Consider the following 16,118-nt stretch of genomic DNA (forward strand, 5'->3'; position numbering starts at 1 on the left):
TTGGAGAACGTCTCTCTGCCAGGCAGGAAGATTTACCTCAAGACAGTGCATGACCTTTATTCTGTATCTCTAGTTTTCCTTTTTTCCTACTACCTACTAAATTTATCAGAATAAAGCTGAACATTTCACCAGGATCACTGTTAAGCATCATAGCACTGATTATTTCTTTGTGAGTTATAAGTTCCACTGTAAAATATCCATTGCATCCTTGCATATGTGCAGCTGACAGATGCTTCACAATAATGACGCTGCGAAACAGAACATCGTTGACCAAAGCACTTCTGGGGTCAAACTGTTCTCTGGAATTCAAACTGAGAGATTCCATTTTGTTCTAATGACATCTTGGATGTGACGGCCAGAGAGAAAACAGTTCTGCGGTTTTTGGGGATTTTTTTTTTTAGCTAATCCCTTTCTGGGGAAAGCACTGGCTGCTGCTGCCGCACTAGTCTGGGACTTTGCTCTCTGCCAAGTACACAGTAATGTATCGCTCTATTAATCTACATCCCTGTAGTAATGGGAAAGAGCTTTATTACAGCCACAACTGGAGTCTCATTACAGGTGTGGAATTTTGTTTGTGACTAGCTTAAAACACACAAACATTCAGAAAATCTCCAAAGGACACAAGTACAACCATATGCTAAGAAGTTATTATGATTATTATAAGTATATTTACTATCATGACCACTAAGCAGTCCAAAACAGAATCATTAAAAAAACACTTTAATTTTACATGAAAAGAGGAACACATGAGTATTACAGGCAAAGACTGCAAAAAATAAAAAATAAATAAAAAAACACCGGAAAATTTAGTGTTAGTAGAAATGAAAAATGCCATTCGCTACTCTAAGTCAACATGAAAACCCCTCTGTGATTCTTTAACAGTACCCTATCTACAAACAGAGGATTATTAAAGCTAAACTGAAAAGAAAAAAGGAAAAGAAATAAATATGCACTGCTTTGCTGAAGCTTTGTGGACTGGGGCCAAACTTGGGTCAAATTATATGTGCATGTAGTTTTTCTATTAGTTTTAACAGAGACATCTAGAAAGGCTAAATATCTAAATATCTGATTATTAACTGCATAATGAGTATTTACAAATCAGTTTGGGGTGCACTTACTATTATTACATTTCACTGCAATAAACGTGGGAAGCCTTGTATCTGCACAGCACTAGTGAAAAACTAATGTCACATCCTATGTTTAAGATTTGCAGCTACTAAGTGGAAGAAATCCACTTTCCTTTTTATACTTTAGTTTTTTTCAATTCTGGTACTCATCTAAATGAAAGATAGTTAATTAAGGTAAAGACAGCAAGCATCCCACAGGGTTTATAAAAGAGCCGGGTGTTTGTACTATCGATTTGGGAATAAAGTTTAGGTTCAAAATATTTTCTTGAAAGCTGGTTTAACTTTTCATTACAATTTACTTGGTTTTAGATTAGTGATATATTTTAACAGCTATATTTTTTGCGTGGACATAATTCAGAATATAAAGTATATTAACTGAAAGGAAGAGAGGTGACCAATGCACCGATGCAATAAGACTACAATTATAACAGCAAAATGCATTTTACTTTGACATCCACATCCTCCATCTATCATTATGGAATAATGTCAGACCTACTGGGAAAGCACTTCTTGATTATTGTATTTAAATGATTCAAGTTTAAAGGTTAAAGATCTAATTTCCATCAATTTTCTTAACTTCTTATCCGTTTCAGGATCTAATGGACATGATATGCTATGAGTTGATTTTGGACAGAATAAGAGTTCACTTTAAGTGATGGTTCTAATGCCATCTTTCATGGGCTATGATGGGAACCTGCCTTAACAAAAAGGTTGAGCCACCACTCATTTTTTCTGCTTGGGGTTTTGTATTTTGTCAAGCCAGCTAGCTAGCAGACCTAAGAGAATAGACTATATTAACAATAATAAGTGAAATGGAGAAAAATGATAATCGCATCCAACTAAAGCAGTAAAGCTTTAATTCATTTCATTGTTGAATCAGCAGGGTTATGACCTGTGTTATTTGCCTTGTTAAGATGTCTTAAGACTTCCCTTGAACAGATCATTCTTAATCTCACTGAGGATTATCTGGTCAGGCACAGGTCAAATTTGTCGAGAGAACTCACAAGTTAAACTTCTCATCCCAGACTGGATTGAGGTTTCCAAAGATGGTCTTCGTCCTGCGTTTGGTCTTGCCCACCTGGACGGTTACATAAGGGTCGCTGGAGCCCGTTTTATCCTTGGCCTGTAAACCCTGCGCACTCATAACTGGAGACAGGAGATAACTGGAAATCAGTGGTGGGTCATTTAAGTACTACAAGCTGTAAATATGACATAGTTTTGAATGTTTGACTTCTCTGGCATAAATAGCACTGCTTCAATATGCCCTCTAAAGCAGCATTGTATTTAGCATGGTGTGTTTCTAAAACAGTTTTTTTAAGTTATCACTCAAATTAAGCATATTTAATATGTCATTCTTTTAGGCACTGAGAACCTGCTTCAGAGTGTGCCCGAGAAGCTGCACGTTTCTCACATCCCAACTAAAGAAATTGCTTGTTTTGCCACACTCAGCCTGCAATAGCCAATGCAACAAAGCAGCTCTCTGGCTCCTTGACAACAGCCATTATTCACTGTTTTTTCTATGTGTTGTCTATGGATTATCCCTTCCTACATCTAGGCTATATGAGGTTTCCACCTCTGTGTTTATGCCCACTGCTGGGTTTCAGAGAAAACTCATTGATTCTGAATCTTACTTCCACACACAGAGGAAGGTGCAGAGGAGAGACAGTAGTATTTCACCGTGCCATAAAAGGGAAAAAGGACACTGCAGCATTAAATATGCATAAGTGACAGTCTAAATAATTCAGGGTACATATATATCCTTCAGCTCAATGCTGACATGAGCTGGTGGGCAGGATAGAGAGGTTTGGGGAGTCACAGCCTGCATGCTTGCTTTGGGGGTACTCAGAATTCAGGGCATCCTGTAGTAAAGGAGAGGTCTGAGAAACTGACATATGCTTAAAGGGTCACATGTATGCTTAAGATAAAGCACTTGTTAAAATTACCCAATGGCAAGTAAACCTGCTGCCCTCACACCTTTTTATAAGAATTCAATCCCAGACATGACATGCTGCTGTTATAAAACATTTTTTATATCATAAGCAGCGTTTTAAATTCGCCACTCGCCGCGTTACTTCTGTATATTTCCCAAACAATAACCAATGGACCGCAAATCCCTCTGATGAAAGATTGCCATAAAAGAGAGTGTCACTACCCTCATCTGAACACTTCTAATATCTTAGCTCTGTCTGTGAAAGCCAGCTTTTTATTTCTTGCTACTTCCCTCTGTTAAACAGAATAAACCAGAGGCAAATTAGGTGTTTCACAGCATTTTATCCCACAACAAAATCTGTTTATAAAACTTAAATTCTATTGAATCCTGTCTGTAAATCCCATGCGGCTGTCTGGGTTTAAATTTTCTCAAGTATACGCAAAAACTAATTTAAACCTAGTCTGCATTTCAGTTTTTTATGCACACTCCTGTTTAACAGTAAACATGAGAAATTACTCTGAGAATTGTTACATTTCATGAGAATTTGATGATCTCAGAAACCAATTAATATTTGTGAAGCTCTTCAATAGAGAAATAAGATTCCCATGCTGCATGCTTGACTAACACTGTAGCATAAAATGCTGTTTTTAGTATGAGGAACTGATACTGAACAGAGGAGCCTGGTTGCATATCTGCTTCATAAGAAACATCATCTCAAAACAACTTTGCTATGAAATAATATAAAAAACATAGATAAAGAAGGATAACTTGTTTGAAAGACGGTGCTTCAGACTTTCAAATGTAAAATTAGTTTATGGGTGGCAAAGGTTCACATTTACTGTGCACATTCAACAAACACAGAACACCCCATGCTCACTGTCTGTGCTGCACAGTTAATCCCAGTCTGTTTTTATCTAATGACTGATAGAGTAAATAAATAAAAACGTATTGCCTACATTCTAAAATGGAGTATTCAATAATTCCTCTGGAAAATCAACTGAGGTAACCATGGATCTTTGTCACGTCTCTTTCACCCTTATTTTTTCTCCTTTTCTGCTCTCCCAGTCCTCTGCCTGTTTTTCCCTACATCTCCATTTGTCGCCTCACCTTCTCTGTTGCTATTTCTCTCTGCTGTATTGACACTGTGAGAAATGCAAGATGGGCAATAAATGAGCTGGACCTGGCACAGTGGCCTCAGAGATGGATCGCTGTCCACGGCCACATTACAAATATAACTTTCTGACCTTCTTTCAGAACCCAGTTAACATACATGGGAGAAATGTTTAATCCCAGAAATTAGATGCATGTCCCAGATTCACTCTGCAGAACGATATAAACTTAACATGGTCATCTAGAACTATCTTCAGAGAAGATAAATATTTTAACAGCAGATCTTTATATTTCATGCCTATGGCTTTATTGATTTTATTTTTTTATGTGTGTGCGTGTTGCAGGACAGACCATATAAACAACAAAACACAGCTGAGGTTTTACAATCAAAGAGGCAAAGACACCCATAATTAAATATGAAAAAAAAAAATGTTTAGTTTAGCTGGTTAGTTAGAAACAAAAAAAAGGAAGTTAGGTAAGAAAAAATATAACTAGATCATATTACGTTTGCATTTAGGACACCAAAAGGGAGAAACTGTTCAGTCTGACACATCTAACTACTATGTAACCTGTGGAACTGATAATCCACCCCCGAGCCCAGATCCTCCATCCCCTACACCTTACCCCACCACCTCAGCAGAAAAAATGTTTTTCATCTGAATATGTAGTAAAATGCTGTCAAATGGCACTCCGAGGCAAGACATTTTTGACTGGCATATCTGAGAAAGCTTGAGGTGCTGCTTTTGGGGGTCCCATTTTCAAAGTATATTCTGCAAAGTTGTGTCAGTATAGCTGTAAAAGTGATTACCATGGTCGTGAAAAAGACATAAAGCTCTCTTTCAGTTGCAGAAATGACTGTTCAACTGTAATAATAAGTCATTATAGCCTCTTTATTACAACATCTCTGATGCTTTGTACTTAATGTGCCATCATTTAACATTTGGGAAGCATCATAGTAAACCTGATAACTTTTTCTTGTTTTTATTAGCACTTGATACAAAAATCAAGCCTTATCAAAAATACATAGCTTCCTTCTGTGTTACACAAATCAATTAGACAGTGGATGATTGCAAGAATTCTTTCGCAGTCATCTAGAAGATGACCGGAAAAATTATTTATTATATTATCTCCAGTAATAACTCTCATGGTATTAAAAGCAAATTATCTCTCCTCAAACTACCAGATCAATTTCTTTCTCTTTCTCACATATTTATTTATCTGCAATTTCTCTGCAGATGAATAAATATGTGTTTCTGCTTGTGGTCTGGTGTCAGAGAGATTATTAATGAGATGAAACTCGTTAATATAACATTGCTTGTCATTTGACAAGGCCTCTGACAGTTTTGTTGAATTGCTTTTTGAGTCAAGGGTCACTCATAGCAAACATTACTGACTGAGAAGCAATTATCAGTCATCTGCTAACTGATGACTAATGTGTAAATGAAAGGGAAATTTAAAAAAATCCATATCATTGCTGGTATGCTATGACCCATTTTTGACATTTCCGTGGATGATGAACTTTCTGGTATAATGAGTAATTGGGCTAACCTGTTATGCTGATTTTGGCTGACCACTTAGAGGTCCCTTCCAACACTGCCTGCTTGGCTGTTTTCAGATGGCTGCTGAAGTCCTCTTTGGAGATATGGAACATCTCCTGGATCACTTCAAATACCTCAGGGCAGTTCTTCTCCCTTATCTTCATGCGTTCCTTCATAGCCATGATGATATTCTGGGTTTTATCTTCTGCCCCATGCTTGGAGCTCTTCTCCACTGCCCCTAAAAAAAAAAACTAAGTAGTTTGCATACTCTATGTATAAATATTAAGCACTAGGCTTGCTACAGTCACACTACGGAAAACAATGGTTGGAGTCTCTGACATGGGCAGTCGGTCGCCATCTGCAAAGCTGTTTTGGTACGTCAAAATGTTAGAATGGTAATACGATACAGTCGTCTGCCCTCAGTTTGCAATTGAATTGGGTCAAGTTAGCAATTATATGCTATCTGCTTATGATAAGATGGCAATTAACTGCAGTAAATGAGCAAAAATTGCAATTTTTTTGCCATCTACATCCACAAAGTTGAGCCAAATCCCTTACTGCAAAGACCCATGTCACGGACGAGTTTCATTCATTGGCTCAGATTGATTGCAATGAGTTGGCAATATATCAGTGTTTAGAATTTAGACTGCAATTATTTACATTCAGTCTGAGTCCACTTGTTGGGAGACAGGCTGCCTCCCATAAGACAACTTGCACAATCACACTGCAAAAGGTGATTGATAGCTGGTCGCACAGCAACTTGCAATCATTTGCTGAATATGAAAAATCTCAATGCAATTGCTGGGCAACCGTCAGTTTTTCTCTAGTTGCAAAGATGCTGCTACCCTATTTTTACTCTGGTGTGACTGAGCCATTAGCATCTTCTCTAAAATCAGCATCTCTAAGTGTGCATGAAGAGTAAAGTTTGCACGTTTGATTCTGAGCATTTATGGCAAAGCCAAATCAGTAATTTATGTAATAATGATGGAGTGTGTGTGTGTGCGCGTGCACGTGTGTGTGCATGATTTTTATGTGTCTGCAGGACAAAAGAGGAAGTTGTACCGGTTAATTTTCTATATCTGATCCCAGTATCACACTGCATATCAGCAGCGCATTCATGTGCAGATGAATGTGATAAAGATGAATCACGGTTTGAACTATAAAACACTGTTATGCTAGTATGAACGTGTTATAAAACATTGAGTTTTGTAACAGCCAGGGTGTCGCTAATCCACTTAGAGTGAGTGAGGATTGCCGTGCGGATCATTCTGGAGCTTCCATGTCGCATTGTTCAAATTAGTCTACACGGTCACAACAGGGCCGTTGCTGATTGAAAAACCTGACTGGAGATCGTAATGAGTGCCAGTGACTGACAGAGCACTGTAAATGTGCCATGTAGCTATGAGTACAAGGACATATGTAACATGCATTTAACAAACCGTTTTAACACCATTCACTAATACTTTAGGCTTTCAGCTTACTGGTGATATTTAGAAAACTGGGGAGAGAAAATAATTACACCAAAAATAATGTGTGCACTGACCAGATTTTCAGAAGAAATATGTTTACGGCTGCTGCACACTGTAGTAATTAATCTACTCCTTGTTTATTAGCCAAAAAACATTTGAATCATGTTAATTATGAATGATAAATCAACAAACACCCATGAGCAAGCATACTAAAAACGCCAAGATATGTTGCATTAATGAATTATTGAATGTAAAATACAAAGCAGCTTAGTGTCAGTATATAAATGAATGTACTTCCTTACTTTGTAAACAATCTGCATTGAGCAGGTCCTGGCACTTCTCATGGCATTTAACCCCACACTCAGAGCAGCGCATCCCCTGCCGGGCGATGCCCCACAGCAGACCCTCACACTCATGGCAGTAGGTGGGTGCAGTTGCTGTCCACACCTCGAAATTATGGGGTGTTGTGGATGAAATTGGGTAGATCAGTGCCTGCAGAGTTTTCTTGAAGACGTGTAGTTTCTGAAAGAAAGAACAAAAGAAAGAAAGAAGGGGAATTTTTCAAAAATATGAGAAATAATAAAGGTATAAAGACAATGACGGAAAAGATGCGGGGGCTGAGCGGATCGAAAGAGATGCTGCTGCTGTTGTTAAACTCTCGTGGCACTATAGGCCTGAGAAAATGAGATTTCATAACAACTTCAAAAGTTAATAAAAACAAGTTTGTACTCAAATTGCTTTTCAGGTGTTCCCTACAACTTTAGATCAGTACTAAAGGAAGAGTAACACTTTTGCAACTGCTGTGGGAACGCAACTGTCTGAAATTATAAAAGCGTCTGAGTAAACTATGGTGCATTCAAGGCTGGGTGAAATTTACAACACGTGTCTGCGTTAATCTTGGCAATTACATAACTTGACTAAAAAGCACTCTCATTTGGTACTGCAGCAATTTTTTTGTTTCTTTTTTCTTGGACAAAGTTCCTTGTACCTGATTATCAATGGAAAAGTCAGCTATAATAAATCAGTCTTAGATCTCATTAAGCTTAAATTAACAGCATCCTTAGCCCACAGGCCTTGTTTCCATTGAGTTTTTTCCTGGCTAAAGTGTTTCTAAAGCAAATACTAAATTCTCCAAGACACCTGCCTGGACTGATTGGTGTGTAACAGAAGCCTCTTCAAATCGAATGCTTTACTGCAGCAGCCTTGCTATGCACAAGGACTAGAAAACTAGCAAGGCCTTGCCAATTTTTGAAGGCAGAATCAATGAATGCTGTAAATAAGGTTCTTAAAAGTAAGCATTATCCAGATTGAGAGGGAGAGAGAGAGCGAGACAGAGAAAGAGAGGGAACGAGAGAGAGAGAAAGAGTATGAGATGTATTGCAGTTAAATAAATCTTCAAGAGGTACTTGTTCACCACCTCTACTGAGCTCCACTCCTCACCCCTTCTTCTCCACCCCTCCCTCTGCTGTCAGCCTCCAGTGTGTTGACAATGTGCTTTAACACCTGAATGGTAGGCTCTGCACTTTACCGAGACTGCTGCACTGCCTGCTGACACACATCCAGCCGGAAACACACACACACACTTGCTGAGATGATTAAATGACACCAGATGACAGGACAACACGGCTATCTAACATTGTGAAACTTTGCTGATACAACACAGAGGCTGCTGAACCCTGGAGGACCTCTAATGAAACATAGTTGGAGACAGAGAGATTTCCCTTTTAATCTGAGGATGATGAGATGAAGCAGATGTCTGAGATTTATCCACGACCTACGCACAGCCTCCACTATGGCCACACCCAGAAGGCTGCTCTTCGCTAAATTTAATACTGAACTGCCTAATACTGACAGAGCCCGCAGGATATGAGTGAATCAAAATTTCTTTCAGAGACATCTCACTAACGGTTTTTCTCAGTGAACCCACTTAGCTGGCAAATAATTGATTTATTTTTCTAATTTAACCACAGAGCAAATGCTTTGAGTCGCAGTGAAAATGTGCAAAACTCAGTTTGTCTGTTTCTTTGGCCATTACACAAGTAATGTTTTATTACTGGTTCCACCTATCACTCTCTGTTCCTTCCTCTGCCACACATCACACAGTGCAGCAGATGTGAGCAGAGTGTTGCATGTGTGAGTCCCAAGTGTTAAACTGTGAGGTAACCCTGGTGATTTTGTGCAAGACACTACTGGATTGATTGGCAGCCTGTGCCTGTGCCTGAGAGCAACATGACAGAGAGGAATCTAATCTCAGCTCCTCCTTTCACCCCTCCTTTTCAATTTCACCACCTATTGTCCTTGTCAACCACTTCATTGACACAGCCATCCTGCTCATGCTGTTCCAGCCTTCTACATCGCTAATCTCTTGCACTAACCAGTCTATTGTCTCCCCTCTAACAAGGCTTTTTATTTTTTAAGCCCGAATACATTTTAGACAATTGCAAGCATTTTGAAGTTTATGTCAGGCTAGATTTGAAAAACTGCAGAAAATAATTTGGATCAAAATCACAAGCAAGCATTTTAAAATCAATAGAGCATATTTTGCCGCTAACGACCTCCCTGATTATATCTGAACCGACTTAAAGCAACACATCACATCTCATTTCCAGGTGCTCTTTGAAACGTGTCAGATCGTAGCTTCCTTCCTCCTTTGTAAAAGTCCCTGCCTTGTCTCAGCAGGTAAGCATGGCCTCACTTTATGTTGACAGTCACCGTTAAAAGGCTTGAGCGCTGCGATCACATGCAGCTCAGAACATTGAGCGGACACACAGGCAGTTAGCCGGCCCACACATAATGTTTCTTTCTGCTCTAAAAAGCAGATGCATGGGAAACACGACACAGAAAGAAACAGCATAGGGAGATAGGGAAGTCTATATGTTCTTAAAATAAAATGAGTCACAATAAATTGCATTGTATTAAAAAAAAAAACAACTGGAAGGCGTAGTCCGGAGAAACAATGAGAGGATGGAAGAAGTAAGCACTATAAGTAGAGTGAAACATTTCTCCGGGGAAGGCAGTTTGTTCACCACGGCTGCCTGCGCAGTGACATCACAGCCACAGGGTCAAAATGACAAATCCCTTTTTGCCCTAATCTTCTCTCATTCTCTCCTAATTCCTGTCAATTTCTCACCCTTCCTTTACTAGTCCATTCTCCTCACTTAAATAGCATATGGTTGTTTACTGAGTGCTCTCAGAGTTCTCACAGGGAAGCACTCTCCTGGACTTAATGCCGCAGATAAAACTCTGACATCTGCTCGTCCTACTTTCTAAGACCACACAATCTACAGCTCTGCTCAGAAGTCAGCTCCCCCTGACCAATATTAAGACCAGTTTGCTCCTAATCAGCATACAGCTCTTCGAACCCCTAAAGTCTTCACACCACAGCACAAAGTTATTCAAGAATCAGCTCTCTGTACACCAATTAGGATGCTGCATCATTCACATCATGTCTCCTTCATCTAGGTCATGAGTTGTTCATCCCTAAAGCTCCTTTAAAACGATCCATGGTTATTAGTAAGCAATCAAGACCCCTGTCACCATAGGGAAACTGGCCATGTGGACCAAGAGGAACAAGTCAAGCGTGTGAAACTTATGAGCGACACAAGCATGTGCACAATCAGTGTGCACGAACTGAGAGCTGCATTTAGGACCTTTTGAAAAGATTAAATCTTTGAGCAATATGTATACAGAGCGCATTTGAATCCAGTAATCTTGTAGGCTTAGGCATCCCCTTGTTGCACATCAACGGATGTGAAATTGTCTGCTTGTTTGTCTCGCTGAGAAGCTGCTTTCTCCTGCTGTTTGCCTCCTGTTACGCCGTCTTCCCTCTGGGAGGGAAGAATTGCAATCCATTAATGCAGAGAGAGCTTTAGAGGTCACAAAGTGTCTCACACCATCAACTGAGACATTTTGCCCTTTCTTTAGATCTCAGTCATCCTCAATATGCAGTGCTCATTATTAATAGTCAAAATAAAATAGTAGGACCACTGCTTAATTTATGAATTTGGTCACATAGTAGCTGATCACAAAGACCCATTCTTTAAACTGAAGCTGTCTATTTGTAGACAGACAGACCAGCACGCAGACAGATCACAGTATGCTATATGTACATGTAAGAAGTAAAGTGGCCTAGTAATGGAATCCTCACATTTTGGAACTCCGTGTTCCTGCCAACATGACCCAGCACCCTGAAGTACAATGGCTGCAGCACACAGCACAGCTCTAAAAGTTTATAAGCATTTCAGTACCAGACTTTCGAAATACAGCACCCCCCCCCCCCCCCCCCCCAAAAATAGTCATAAGGTGGATCTAGCACCCTTTGTCCCTGTAAAGCCTTCCATGTTCCATTAATAGTACATAATAGCCACACATCGCAATAACCACATAATGACTTCCATGTACTCACCAGTTCCTCGTTATTCAGGGTGGACCTGTTCACCAGAGCGAACGAGATGCCTGCCTTTCGAGCAGTTAGGGTCTGATGGAAGAAGAGGAGGATAAAAAAAGAGATGAATTCACCAACCCATTTTACCTATCCGGACTTTTATGCAGTATTTTGGGGGGATTTAGACACAGCTTTAAACTATGTGTTAAGGAGTAGAAATATTTAATTAAATGTAGAACAGATTGACTACCACACGCAGATTTACTTTAGTAGTTTAATTGAACATTTGAAAACATTTTTTTAAACAGAGAATATTACTTTAGCACAGGGGGAAAAGAAAGCAAGCTTACCAAAGCCTGTAATATCCAAGAGATCATGAATAAAGAATGAAAGAAAAAATGAGAGAAACTGAATTAGACAAAGGGTAGGAGGGGGAACACTGAAAGCATAAACAGCAGAGGTATTGAATTTCTAATCCACAGTGAGCGCATAGGTGCTTCAACTGCCATGCAGGACTGCTGCTTAGGGCACAGAGCTCTAGAAAGATTCAACTATTTATCAAGAGAGATTAAACAGCGGTTGCATGATTCTTTATCCATTCATGCACTAGAAGTAACTAAACTGCAGTCATGCTTGACATTTATATTCAGTTTTCTGTTGGATGAAGCTTTGATCATATTTTCTGCTGTCTGCTCTGCACATTAGTTTGACACAAACGGAGAAACACATGGCACACACATACACACACACACACACACACTCACGTATGAGTGAAGCCAGCTGTACTGCACAACACCGACTCACACTCAGGCACACGCACGCACACATCTGCCCAGACAGTCACAAACTTATGTGAACAAAAACCAATAGACACCCACACAAGGCACTCTCACAAACACTGACATGTAACACGCATACATTCACACTAATACACACATTTACTTAAATTAGCTGTCATAGTAATATCCACTGAGTTTGGGTGAGCAGAGACTGATAAACATTTATCCCATACTGAGGAAAATTACATAACAGAGGAATGCAGACATGGACAGCTGACAATATTGGATCAGTCTTTACCACGACCCTCTTGTCTGCACAGCCCAGCTATGGTAAAGATCCATGGAAGCCATGGAGAATGTAGGAAGGAACGTGACCTCTACATGAACCGTGAGTGTTGATGTAAGTTTATCAACATGCACCAGCACTGGTGAGGTTGCTGCGGGCAATACAAGAAGACCCTGTAACCAGATGTTGTCTATTCAGCTACAATATAGATTCAGTGCTTTGTGAATCAATCTTCAACTTTTAATGTTGTTGGTTTTTTTTGCATCCCGCCATAATGTGGGGGAACTTTGCTGTCCGTTCCAATCAAACGCTGTTGCTGCCCTGAAGCAATCGCACAGCAAATGGGGGACATCGACAAAGGAGAGGCAATGAAAGGGGACCAATTAGTTTGCTGACTGCTGACTTCATCCCATGTGTAAAAGGCTTGCTCAGTGTCACTTTTACATGATTTAAAAGCCTCACACAGTTAAATCAGAAGTCAATGAAGTCTCTCGGATATATTTTTGGGCTGAGTTGTCAACATTTCAAGTTAAATACAATTTTTCAACACCTGCCGAGCAACAGAAAAAGCAAGAAAAACATCGGCGAGGCTGAAATCTGACAACTCACTGAAAAATATTACCCATAGCTGTTATGGGTCTTTGTAGGAATGGCAAATATACACCAAAATCCAGAAGAAAATTTAAAAAACGACAACCCATACTTACCAAGACATTGTTGGTTATTAATTTCATGAGAGATATGGACAAATACAGCATCAACTCATGTTGTTCACCGTGATATAAACATTCATCAGCATCTATGTGCATGACATCAAATTGCATTATCATTTACACAAAACTCATTTTGTAATATTTTAAAATAAAACCAATCAAGGAAGGGCATTCGACTTAACGATTATACCAAGCAGTTTGTTTAAAGATCTGATTTGTGTTAATATTTGTTTGGCTTTGGCTAAAAGACATGAAGAGGACACAAAAACACATACAAGACAGACATAGTGTGCAGTACATAGTGGACAAACAATTATAGACACACATGAATACTACTGGCATCACAACAGACTGTTGTCTTTCAGACAGACTAACCATGTGGCACAGTGCTAAAGTGGACTTGTTTGCAACATGCCGCTCTGCGGGATATCTTATGACACATTATGTTGCAATAAAAGCAAATGGCGGAGCATCGTAGTGATGCAATGTCTTAAACACTCTCTCCAGGCTAATTAATTAAGCGTTACGGCTAAGGTTAGATTTTAAATACCCACAAGGCACTGCTCTAACAGAATAGCCAGAGATTTAGGTGTTTGCTTTTATTACCCATCACCTTTTTATTGGCTTAATTTTGCCACAGTGAATGTCTAAGTGACACCTAAATTTATTTCGAATAAAATGTCTGTATAGTCGGCTCATTTTTAATTACAACAATCATAAGCTATAAGAACTTAAAATGCAAACCTGACACAGTCAGATTTTAATGACAAATTCTTGGAGGTTGTTATATACAGGATAGTACAGGACAATGATGAGAAACAAACAGTGCCACTTTGAAACACTGTAACAGTATTTTTGTCTACTACAGGGGACCCCCTGCTCATACTTACACAGAGAAGGATTCCACAACCGTGTCAAAACATGGGGTCACTTAGATAGATTTGACATAAATCACACATAACCTTGTTGAGGCAGATGACTCACCAGGTCTCGGACAAGAGGCACTGTCCTCTTGCGACGTAAATCTGGCATGCTGTCAATACCATAAAGAATACTGCCAGCCCTGGAGAAGCAGACAGATTTAAGGTGTATTAATATCATAATAATGCCATGCTGTGGGAGACATTACTACAGTGAAAGGGGGGCCTTGATTTACACAACTGTCAAACCCCATGGATCATGCCTCCTTCTGAACCTGTCTTACCCCCTTACACTTTGCTTGTTGTGAACAAACACTAGTAATAGAAACAATCCCTCTAACCCCCTGCTGTACCCATAACCTCCCCTTCTTCCATGTTATCTATTTTTCTAAGACATACCAGGGGTGATGGCTATTAATGACACATATTATACTTGTTATTATTTATATTATATACAATTAATACATGTTGAATCTGAAACTCAACTTGTACTCAATAAAACTAAATATTGAGGGCCCAGTGCAGAAAAAAAAATGCAAATTTTCTCTGCACCTCAAAAAACAGGAACTTTAATATTAATTTGTGTCATGTTTAAACACTTCAGCTCCAGTCATCTGGCTCTCTCTATTTTTCAATTCCCTTGTGCTCACTACGTCCCCACATGTCTTACTCCAATCCCACGAGGCTCTCAGTGGCATCACCTCAACTGTCACTCAAAGACTCCACAATGACCTCAACCTAACATCGAGGCCCCAATGCCTCCATACAGATAAAGCTCCTCAAGCTTTTCTGTCAGCCCTCTCGACGACATCAGTGATTTGACCCTGAAGATACTCAGCATGACAAACTGCACAGTCCTTTTCCTCATCCAAGAGACCTGAGCTTTCCCTCTCTTAATGCTTGGAGTATCCTGCTGTTACACTGCATTGTCTACACTGTCATGATATGCTGTGGGGTAAACTGAGGCTACATTTGACAGTTTATCACATATATCTAAGCAGTTGGGTTCATACGCTTACATGGACACTCGCATTTCTTAACAGGAAGTTAATCAAATACGTGGCATATATAAATAGTGTGAAGTCATCCTCCTTCTAGCAATCCTGACAGGCCTGTAGGTTCATCTAAATGAAAATTCATTTTCATGGTCACAATGAAAAAAGGTTGCATGTATGGACTGAGGAGTCAAATCTAATTTAAAAAACATGTTTAAAAAGGCTTTGATACTACATAATGTTGTTTCCACTGGAAGCTGCGCTTGTATCACCATCTTTGGTTTTGTTGAATATTCCTATAGATTTCATTCAGGATTCATTGAATGGCATGTTTGCCTTTTAATGGCTGCATTATCCCCCTATGGTGTTTGACCAAATAGCAAGCGTGGTAGTTTAACTGGGGCTGTATGCCAACGAAGCAGCATGCCTGTAGCCTTTCAGCTACAGGTGAGTGAGCATGAGGGTACAAACAGCACAGCAGCTCCAATTTGAGTAATTGTGAACCAATCAGATCAGTACGTGAGCTACCACTCACCCCCCAGTCTGCAAGCCGAGCACTTTGGGATCCAAAAGACTGCGAGGCTTCAGAGAGAAGAAACACATAGTGTAAAACAAGAACTACAAAGAAGAAAGCACTCAAACACGCACAAGGAATATGGGAGACAATTTAGATAGAAGAAATAAACACTATAATAACAAGAACGTGGGAAAATAGGTACAATAGGAGGGCAATTCAGGACAAGATAAATGATAGGAGCAGAATAATACCGCACAGGGAGAAGAGAGGAAAGCACCACAGGCAAAAGACAAAATAATTCCACATCAGTGTTGTTTGTGAGTTTTGCCGCTGTCTGCGCTTTAGGCCAC

General features: G+C 39.6%; 1 protein-coding gene across 2 annotated transcripts in view; it reads right to left on the bottom strand.

The window, feature by feature from the left end:
• The window catches only part of unc13c (unc-13 homolog C (C. elegans)), a 180,369-nt gene that overhangs the window by 70,736 nt on the left and 93,515 nt on the right, over positions 1-16,118 (bottom strand). The window contains exons 5-10 of one of the 2 annotated variants that reach the window (XM_087852455.1): positions 15,787-15,833; positions 14,321-14,399; positions 11,580-11,651; positions 7,477-7,696; positions 5,716-5,943; positions 2,132-2,273 (exon numbers count right to left, since the gene is read on the bottom strand). In XM_087852455.1, coding sequence (XP_087708581.1) covers positions 2,132-2,273; positions 5,716-5,943; positions 7,477-7,696; positions 11,580-11,651; positions 14,321-14,399; positions 15,787-15,833 — 788 coding nt within the window. The remainder of the gene's footprint in view (positions 1-2,131; positions 2,274-5,715; positions 5,944-7,476; positions 7,697-11,579; positions 11,652-14,320; positions 14,400-15,786; positions 15,834-16,118) is intronic. The other variant, XM_087852496.1, reaches the window with a different exon arrangement.

Source organism: Neolamprologus brichardi, chromosome 1, assembly GCF_056152115.1.
Source record: "Neolamprologus brichardi isolate AB-2024 chromosome 1, ASM5615211v1, whole genome shotgun sequence".
NCBI classification, from domain to species: domain Eukaryota; kingdom Metazoa; phylum Chordata; class Actinopteri; order Cichliformes; family Cichlidae; genus Neolamprologus; species Neolamprologus brichardi.